Genomic DNA, 9,748 nt, shown 5'->3' with positions numbered 1-9,748 from the left:
GGTATTATTTCCACAATCCTTCTGAGGGCAAAGTGTTTGTCGCTCGAACTGGAGTTTTCCTAGAAAAGGATTTTATTTCCAAAGGAATCAGTGGGAGGAAAGTAGAGCTTGCAGAAATTCAAGAATCACAAAGCATTGATACACCTATGGAGGAATTAGAGCAGGAAACACAAGTAGTTGTGGAAGAGTAACCTGCTCAAGTATAACAAGACCATCGTAGGCCAAGAAGGATATGTCACCTACCTGAGAGATATGAATATCTCATAACTGATCAAGGTGATGTATTACTCATGGATCAAGATGAGCCTATGACCTACCAAGAGGCAATAACTGGTCCCAAGTTTGAGAAGTGGCTAGAAGCCATGAAATCTGAAATGGATTCCATGTACATAAACCAGGTTTGGACCTTGGTAGAGCCTCTTGTAGGAGTTAACCCTATAGGATGCAAATGGGTCTTCAAAAAGAAGATTGACATGGATGGTAAGGTATATACCTATAAGGAAAGACTGGTTCCAAAAGGATATAAACAAATTCATGGGGTTGACTATGATGAAACCTTTTCACCAGTTGGAATGCTTAAATCTGTTCGGATTTTACTTGCTATCGCTGCATATCATGATTATGAAATATGGAAAATGGATGTCAAAACTGCTTTCCTTAATGGGAATCTTCTTGAGGATGTGTACATGACACAACCTGAAGGGTTTGACATACCAGACGAAGCCCAAAAGATATGTAAGTTACAAAGATCAATCTATGGATTGAAGCAAGCTTCCAGAAGCTAGAATCTTCCTTTTGATGAAACAGTAAAGCAATATGGATTCATCAAGAGTGAAGATGAGCCTTGTGACTACAAGAAGGTTAGCGGGAGCATGATCGTCTTCCTGGTATTATATGTAGATGAAATATTACTCATTGGAAATGATGTCCCTACCCTGTAACAAGTAAAGTCTTGGTTGGGGAAATGCTTTTCCATGAAGGACCTAGGTGAAACAGCTTATATATTAGGAATCAGGATCTATAGAGATAGATCGTAAAAACTGCTTGGCATAAGTCATAGTACATACATAGACAAAGTGCTGAGACGCTTTAATATGCATGATTCCAAGAAAGGATTCATACCTATGCAACATGACATGTGTCTGTCAAAAACACAATCCCCTTCAACTAAGGAAGAAAGGGATTGAATGGACAAGATTCCATATGCACCTGCAATAGGATCTATCATGTATGCCATGTTATATACTCGACCAGATGTCTCGAATGCTTTAAGTGCAACGAGTAGGTACCAATCTGATCCCGGTGATGCTCATTGGGTAGCTGTCAAGAATATCCTTAAGTATTTGAGAAGGACTAAGGACTCATTCTTGATATATGGAGGTCAGGAAGAGCTTGCTATAATTGGATACATCGATGCTAGCTTCCAGATTGATAAGGATGACTTTAGATCACAATTTGGTTATGTGTTCTGCTTAAACGGTGGCGTTGTGAGTTGGAAAAGTTCAAAGAAAGATACAATTGCTGATTCTACAACCGAGGCCAAGTATATTGCTGCCTCAAGTGCAGCAACGTAAGTTATTTGGATCAAAAAGTTCATTAGTGAACTTGGCATAGTTCCTAGCATTGTGGATCCCATTTGTGATAACAATGGTGCTACCGCACAAGCTAAGGAGCCTAGATCTCACCAACGATCCAAACACATACTTAGGCGTTATCACCTCATTCAAGAGATAATAGATAGAAGAGATGTGAAAATATGCAGAGTACCTACACTTGACAATATTGTTGACCCACTGACAAAGCCTCTTGCGTAGTAGAAGGATGATGGCCATACTAGATCTATGGGCATTAAGGGTATGCCTGATTGGCTCTAGTGCTAGTGAGAGATTGTTGGTGTAAGCCCTATAGGCCAATAATTTTGGTACTTGTATCGAATTATTTATTAATAATAAAAGGATTTTTTCTTTATTATGTTTGTTTAATAAAGTCCCTAGAATAGCTAGTCCGTTTAATGTATCAAGTGTGACTTAATCATGAGATCCCATTAAACATAAGGACACTATTCTTAAAGTATCAGTAGTCGAGCTTTGTTATGAAGTGGGATAACATTAAAGCATTAAGACTATTATGTATATAGACTGATGATCACATCTCATGGATCATGGATAAGGAGTTATCAAGTCTTAAACATAGGTATGAATATTAAGAGTAATATTTATAGGTATAAGGAACACCGTAAGGTATGATGCACTTAAGTGAATTGTAGAACATCGTAAGTGTTGGTGTAAGCCCTAGAGGCCAATACTTTTGGTACTTGTATCGATTTATTTATTAATTAATAAAAAGGCCTTTTCTTTATTATGGTTGATTAATAAAGTCCTTGGAATAGATAGTCCGTTTAATGTATTAAGTGTGACTTAATCATGAGAGCACATTAAACATAAGGACACTATTCTTAAAGTATCCGTAGTCGAGCTTTAGTGTGAAGTGGGATAACATTAAAGCATTAAGACTATTATATTTGTAGACTGATGATCACATCTCATGGATCATGGATAAAGAGTTATCAAGTCTTAAACATAGGTATGAATATTAAGAGTAATATTTATACCGGATTGACCCGCTATGAGAATACTATATAGAAAGTTATGCAAAGTGTCATAAGTTATTCTCATGGTGATAATGGTGTATGCCACTCTTCAACCTGAAACCACTATGGATCCTAGATGTAGAGTCGAGTGCTTTATTGCTGATCCAACATTGTCCGTAACTGGATAACCATAAAGACAGTTGATGGGTACTCCACGAAGCATGCTGAGGGACATGAGTGACCTAGATGGAATTTGCCCATCCTGCGTAACAGGATAAATGTCTATGGGCCCAATATTGAACTAGACAAGGATGACACAGTCTATACCTTGTGTTCAATATAGACATAAGGGTAAAGGGGTAATTATACACATAATTATTATCACAGGAGGTTTTGTCAGATCACATGACATTTTCGTGTCTTGGGTAGCAGTGATGTGTTTCTAGATACCGCTCACTGTTTATTATGTTAAATGCGTGATTTAATATAATTGCCAACGTCGCGAAAACCTACAGGGTTACACACAAAGGACGGATTGATGAGAAATAGAGTAACTAAGGAACATCGTAAGGTACGGTGCACTTAAATGGAATACGAAATATGGTAAGGTACCAAATACTTAAGTGATTTTGGGCATATTATAATATATGGGCCAAAATACACTTAAGTGGGTTTTTATCTTGAAGCCCACACAAGTGGTTCTATAAATAGAACCCTTGGGTAGAAGCATTGTCACTCCACTCAGACTGAAACTCAAGTAAAGACTTGGAATTTTGTTTCCCTCTCTCTCTCACTCAAAGCCTTCATTCGTACCAGCTAGCACTGAGATTGAAGGAACCCGTTCGTGTGGACTGAGTAGAGACGTTGTCATCGTTCAACGTTCGTGATCGCTCCGTGGATTTGTATCCAAGGTTTTGATCGTTACAAGAGATTTGCACCAAAGGTTTGATCGCCACAAGAGGTAACGATTCTATCACTGATCATGCCCATTCGTAAGGATCACTAAATGGAGAAAATTTTAAATTCCGCTGCGCCTTGGATGACAATTCTCCTTCAGTAAGGTGAGGTGCACTTAAGTGGAATACAAAATATGGTAAGGTATCACGCGCTGAAGTGATTTTGGTATATCATAAGATATGGGCAATATACACTTAAGTGGGTTTTTTAGCTTGAAACCGAGACAAGTGGTTCTATAAATAGAACCCTTGTGCAGAAGTATTGGATAAGATGAAAATGTTGTTTCTCTCTCTCTCTCTCTCTCTCTCTCTCACTCACTCACTCAAAGCCTTCATTCATAGCAGCTAGCACTGAGATTGAAGGAATCCATTCGTGTGGACTGAGTAGAGGCGCTGTCACCATTCAACATTCGTGATCACTTCTTAGATCTGCATCAAAGGTTTCAATCGTCACAAGAGGTAATGATTTCTATCACCGACCATGCCCATTCGTAAGGATGACTAAAGGAGAAAATTTTAAATTCCGTTGCATTTTGGATCGCTATTCTCCTTCACTCGCACCATGACCACCACTCATATTCCTTAGAAAGGTCATAGGGAGGAAAGGATACTCCAAGAATAAATACTTTCATCTAGTAGTTAAATAGTTACGCCAACGCAATGATTGACATAAACCTTTGGGGATGGGAATATACGATAGGATGATTGACCCAAACACCCATATTGAGGTTGTAGACACAATACTTACCTGCTGTGATGCAAAAGTCCAGCTATGTGTAAGTTTTTTATCCTCTCATTGAAGGAAAGAGAAATGACAAGGTTAAAGGCCTACATCCAAGATCCTTCAACTCATGGTGTAAATTGTGTAAATGTTTCACGATTAACTTCACCGTATTAAGGAGGTAATCAAAATCTGTGGAAAATATGGTTGGGATCTGATAGAAAAAGGACGAGTCATTCATGAGCTACATGGAAAGGTACAATATAGAGGTCGTTTTGGTAAATGTCACATACGCTAAGATAAAGAGGTACCTATTGACCCGTGTACTTCAAAAGGAGACATGATATGTTGAAATCATGAGGGTCAAAGAGACTAAAAATTTTAATGACTTGCTTGGACGAGAAAAGAAGTATATCCAATATGAGGAGATTGTAGAGGCAAACAAGGTAATTTAAAGCAACCCTAAAATGGTCTAGACATGAACACAAAACAAGGTCCGTTATATTAGGAAAATTAATGGTTAACTCTATCCAAGTACACAAATTATACACCCTTGAATACTTCAAGAGAATATTTTCTTAAATAATGTGCCAATGACGAGTTCTTAGAAGAAGAGGCAAAATTTTCGAAAGTGTTTTCCTCCTATAAATAAAAATATTATTGTTTCCACAAGAGTAATGTGCACTACACTAAATATTTCATCAAGTGGAGGATGAAATTGAGGATCTAACTTAGATTGGTAAGTTGTTAAGGTTTGTGGTATGAAAGGGAGACCAAGGAAGATGAAGCCAGTTTGAGTTTCTGGAAGTGGTATGAAGAGGATCTCAATATTCTAAACAAGCTTGTTACAATTCAATAAATAGGATTTTGAGGGAGATGATGACTAAGACGGTAAAATAATAGGAAAATATTAGAAAAGAGATGTCACTTTTGTCTCTCTTTAATAAGGAATTGACTATTGGAAATACCAATACATCATGTCATTTACATGGTAAGGGAGACAAAATATAACTTTGACTTTCGTATAGTCCTAGTTGACCAGGGAAGCTCCTGTTAACTTATAAACTCATGATTTTTTTATGCCTTATAGTTAATGCACAAAGACCTTCTCCCTTACAAAGGTTGATCTTCATGACTTTAATGGATCAAGAACCAGACCGTTGGGCTATGTCAAACTTCATAAGACATTTAGATAAAAAGCAATCTAGGAAGAGTATCAAGACCCAATTCCTCGTATTCGAATGAAATTACATTTAGAAATGCATTATAATTCATCCCATGTTGGTCAGTCTAAAGATTGTATCCTCAAAGATACATTGAAAGATGAGATAGCTATCAATATGACCAATATAAAAGCAGGAAATCATGCTTTTAAGTCTCATTAAAGTTCCACAAGAGGGAGGTCGCGGGACACCAGGGTAATCCTAGAAGAATAGAGCAACCCCTCCACCACCCAAGAGCATGAATATGAATCTAAGAGACGTTTAAGCAAGATTAAAAAATAACTTGTTGGGAAAAACATGTCCCAACAGAGTAGTAAAAAAGATAGCATTGTTAAAGATAAATACTAGATACGACAGAGGAAAGATTCCCCTATTGAAAGACAGTCGTAGACGTTCTTCTACATCCTGAAGCTAGAGTCATTTCTAAACATCTAACGCAGTCAGAATTTGTCAGAGCATTTAAAAGTATAACTACTAATGATTTTTTCTTGTTTATTGTGTTAAGGCCTTTTTCCATATTTTTTCATGGCAAGAGCATGCCCAAAACAACTAAGTTAGGTAAATCTTATTGATAAAATCTCCAAGCCATGATCCAAAAAAGGTACATATATTGACACAAGTCCATATCTTATGCTAGAGGAATAGACAACAAAAAATTGTAGTAGATGACATAGCCTTTAGACGCATAATTTGTCTACAAACAAATCAGAAAAATAGTCTCTTGATGATTAAGATATAACAAGGTATGATTCCTTACATAGAGAATAAATGAAGCCATGCGTGAACCACTAAATATCGCAAAGGAACTCCTATTCTAGATCATCCCTAGAAAAACCAACGGGTTCCCTATAGTCATCCACCTCTCTTTTGTTATAAATTTGAAAAAAAAGGGGGCAAACAAAAGATATCCCTTGGTCGGGGATACTCCTCCCAAAGATATATGCAAACAAAAATAGAAACCACAAATATAGTAAAAGTTAATTATGTGACCTAAAATAGTACGCATAGGATGATTAAATGGATATACAAACCCAAGGAAATTATAAATTTAATAGTCAAAAAGTGATATCAAGCACAAACATCATAACCCCATCAAAAAATCTAATAATAGATAAATGTGGAGACCATATTCATGCACCACGACCCTAGTGAAGGTAGAGAAAAACAAGAAATAGGGGTTTGAATTGTTTCTACAGATAATAAAAACTTTTGCAAATAAAACACACGCAAACAAATAATACTATTAACACAGAAGTTTATCCTGGTTCGCTTGAAATTCAAAGTTACTCCAGTCCACCCGGCCAATGTGATTTCGACTTCAACAAGGACTTAATCCACTAATCTTGAAAGATTACAATGAAGAGCTTCTAAGAGGATAAAGATATCTTAGCCCTCTCAAGTTTACAGACTTCACAAGTCACTTGAGGAATATTCAACAAGTAATGAAAAATAAAGTTATGTGCTTAGTGCTTCTAAGTAAGCAGAAGTTACACAATATAAGAACAAAAAAATATTCAACACTTAGAGAAACAACTCGTGTGAAAGAGAATTAGAAAGAATGAAAGAGTTTTAAGTTTGTTTGCAGTATTCTTGTGTGATTCGTTATTTTGTTATGAAGATGATCCACCCTTTATATAGAGATTTGATGAAGAGACCGTTGGAGGAGGAAATCTTGGCAATGATGGACTTTTAATGTAATTAATCTCTTTGTCCTTTCCATAGCAATTTGGGACGCGTTAACATTCTTCCAAATATAAATTCTTGCCAAAAATGGAAGACTTTGCAGCTAAGTCTTGGTGAACGTTCTAACTTAGAGTTATGCAGAGCTCATATGTTTCTGTTTAGCGTGTGTATCTTCAGATAGTTGTTGAAGGTTGATTCACTTCAGAGGTTCTTGATGTCTTTCTGATAGTGATTAATTCAGAGTGTAAAATCATCAGACCCTAGAGTGCACTGTTCAGATTCAGAGCGTCTGAAACTTCTTTATACGTAGAACTTTGTGCCCTTCCTTTTGTTCAGAGTCAGAGCCTCTGCTTGAATAACTTATATGTGGTCATTTTGGACTTGCGTGTATATCATATATATGTCTATCTGACCCCTTTTTGATTAGAGTCATGCATACTTAGATAAGTTATGTTAGGGTACCAATTTGTTTCATCCTTTGTTATCATCAAAACCTTAGAGATGAATTGTAGATACAAAGTCTTGTTCTTACAATCTCCCCCTTTTTGATGATGACAAAAACCTCAGAGAAATGATGAAACAGTGATACTTTAACAAGTATTTAAAGAAATGTCTCAGAGTCAGATGATGATGACTCCCCCTGAGATAAATCATAAAAAATTTCAGATGTTCTTACTAGATCTTCCTTGCATAGCAGCTGGTTTTTACCTTAGATATTTCCTGCATATCTTAGAATTATCATAAGAGTTCTTAAATGTGCGCAGTGCAGCAAGAGGCTTATATATTATTTCATCAGAGCTGTTTTTATTCTCCCCCTTTTTGTCAGACTCAAAAAGACTTGGCACAAAAGAGAGTAGTCAAAATAAGATTCATATATGAGAAAGACAATTACAGATAAGTATATATTCAAAATAGAGAGAAAAACACAAAATACATAGAAGATAAGTAAGTAAGAAAAACAACAAACAAAACCTAAGTGCATAAGGGTTCGGAGGCGGAGGCATCCTTTGGAGGATCTGAGTCAGCAGGTTCTGAATGTTGTTGTTGACGGAGTCCTATTGGTCCAGTCTTGCTCTCACTATCTGTTGATCCGTCTGTAGCTCTTCTAGAGTCTTCAGGATGGAAGGAGCGAAATCAGAATGAGATTGCTCCCCCTGAGTCATAGCATCATTTCTTGCCTTTGCAGCTTCTTCTACAGCTATGCGTGCTGCTTCTTCAGCATCAACTTTTGCTTTTGCTTCAGCTTCAGCAGCAGCAGCAACCTCAGTAGCAACCTTCTCTGCAGCTTCTCTAGCTCTTTGCTCTTATTCCAGACGAGCCTTCTCTTCTGCCTCTCTGGCCAGACGTGCTTACATTCGTTCTCCAGCTTCTCTGATGAAGTCGTTTCGGACTTGTTCAGAGAGGCCTTTCAGCTTGAAAGCCTTAGAGGTCATCCATTTGATCACTATGTTCCAGTGAATCCTCAATGCAGAGGGATCGACACTGATATCAGAGTTCTCAGATAATGATCTGATCTTCACCATTGAAGACTCAACAAATAAGGTTATTGCTTCTTCTAGGGTGGGGAAGGTATGTTCTGGTTCAGGGATAGGAGATGTAGGTGCGGGTGGTGTAAGGGTGGTTTTAGTGGGAGATTCAGAGTTATGGATGATGGGGTTTTCAGAGGGTGTTTTGATGGGTGGTTCAGATGAAGGTGATGGTGGTTGTTCAGATGGTGATGAAATGTTAGCTTTTGGTTCAGATTGGTGGTGTATGGAGAGGGCACGAGCCTGAACTAAGCCAGAGTGGGAGATTGGGGGTCAGAAGGCTCTGAGTCAGAGGAGATGGTGTAATAAGGTGGGGATGAAGGTGTTAAAGAGGGTGGTGATATGGGTTCATTGAACATTTCAGCTTCAGAGATTGGCAAGGTTGTGGTGGTGAGGTTAAATTTTTGGAGAGGGGGTGATGGTGAGTTGGAGGTAGGTGTTTCAAAGGGTTTGGTGGTGGAGGGTGAAGGTTCAGAGTGTGTATATATTGGTGAGGTTTGAGGAAGGGAAGAAGCAAGTTTCCTTAAATGAAGAGATGGAGAGTTAGAAGGCAGAGACTTACTTGGAGATTCGGGGGAGGGGATCAGAGGGACAAGAGGTCTTGATACAGAAGGTTCCCCCAACTTTGCTTTCTTATCCTTCTTCGAATTTTCAGAAGGCTCCCGTTGTCTCTTCATAAAATTGGGTGGATGCTCAGGCAGCCAGTCCATAGAGAAATCTGAGATGTCAACTCCTTGGTTGGCCAGATCCTAAAGACAGTGCGCAACAACCTCTGAAGGATCAATTTTTGAGAAGAGGTGGAGGTCGTTTGGTATTTTCCTCTGATCTTTCAGGGCTTCCCAGGAGGTGTCCAATGAAGGCTTTACCAGAATCTTTTCAATTACCCCCATGCTCTTCAGATTTCGTGCATTCAGAGGTCTCCTAGTGTCAACAGTTACATCCTCTATCAGATTGTGACGAATCAGATGATCCACCAACCCGCTCTCTATCAAAATGTTAAATATCATCCTTCCTAGAGGGACGTAGGTTCTGAGCTTCATGTTGTTCCT

At 38.0% G+C, this 9,748-nt stretch overlaps 1 protein-coding gene across 1 annotated transcript; it reads right to left on the bottom strand.

Moving 5' to 3' along the window:
- Window positions 1-8,947: 8,947 nt before the first annotated feature.
- LOC127081344 (uncharacterized) lies at window positions 8,948-9,409 on the bottom strand. The gene has a single exon (XM_051021610.1). The coding sequence runs from the start codon at window positions 9,407-9,409 to the stop codon at window positions 8,948-8,950; it is 462 nt and encodes a 153-aa protein (XP_050877567.1).
- Window positions 9,410-9,748: the final 339 nt, after the last annotated feature.

Source organism: Lathyrus oleraceus, chromosome 5 (assembly GCF_024323335.1).
Source record: "Lathyrus oleraceus cultivar Zhongwan6 chromosome 5, CAAS_Psat_ZW6_1.0, whole genome shotgun sequence".
NCBI classification, from domain to species: domain Eukaryota; kingdom Viridiplantae; phylum Streptophyta; class Magnoliopsida; order Fabales; family Fabaceae; genus Lathyrus; species Lathyrus oleraceus.
The sequence above is the reverse complement of the archived record's forward strand: the minus strand, read 5'-3'. Positions and strand labels throughout refer to the sequence as shown.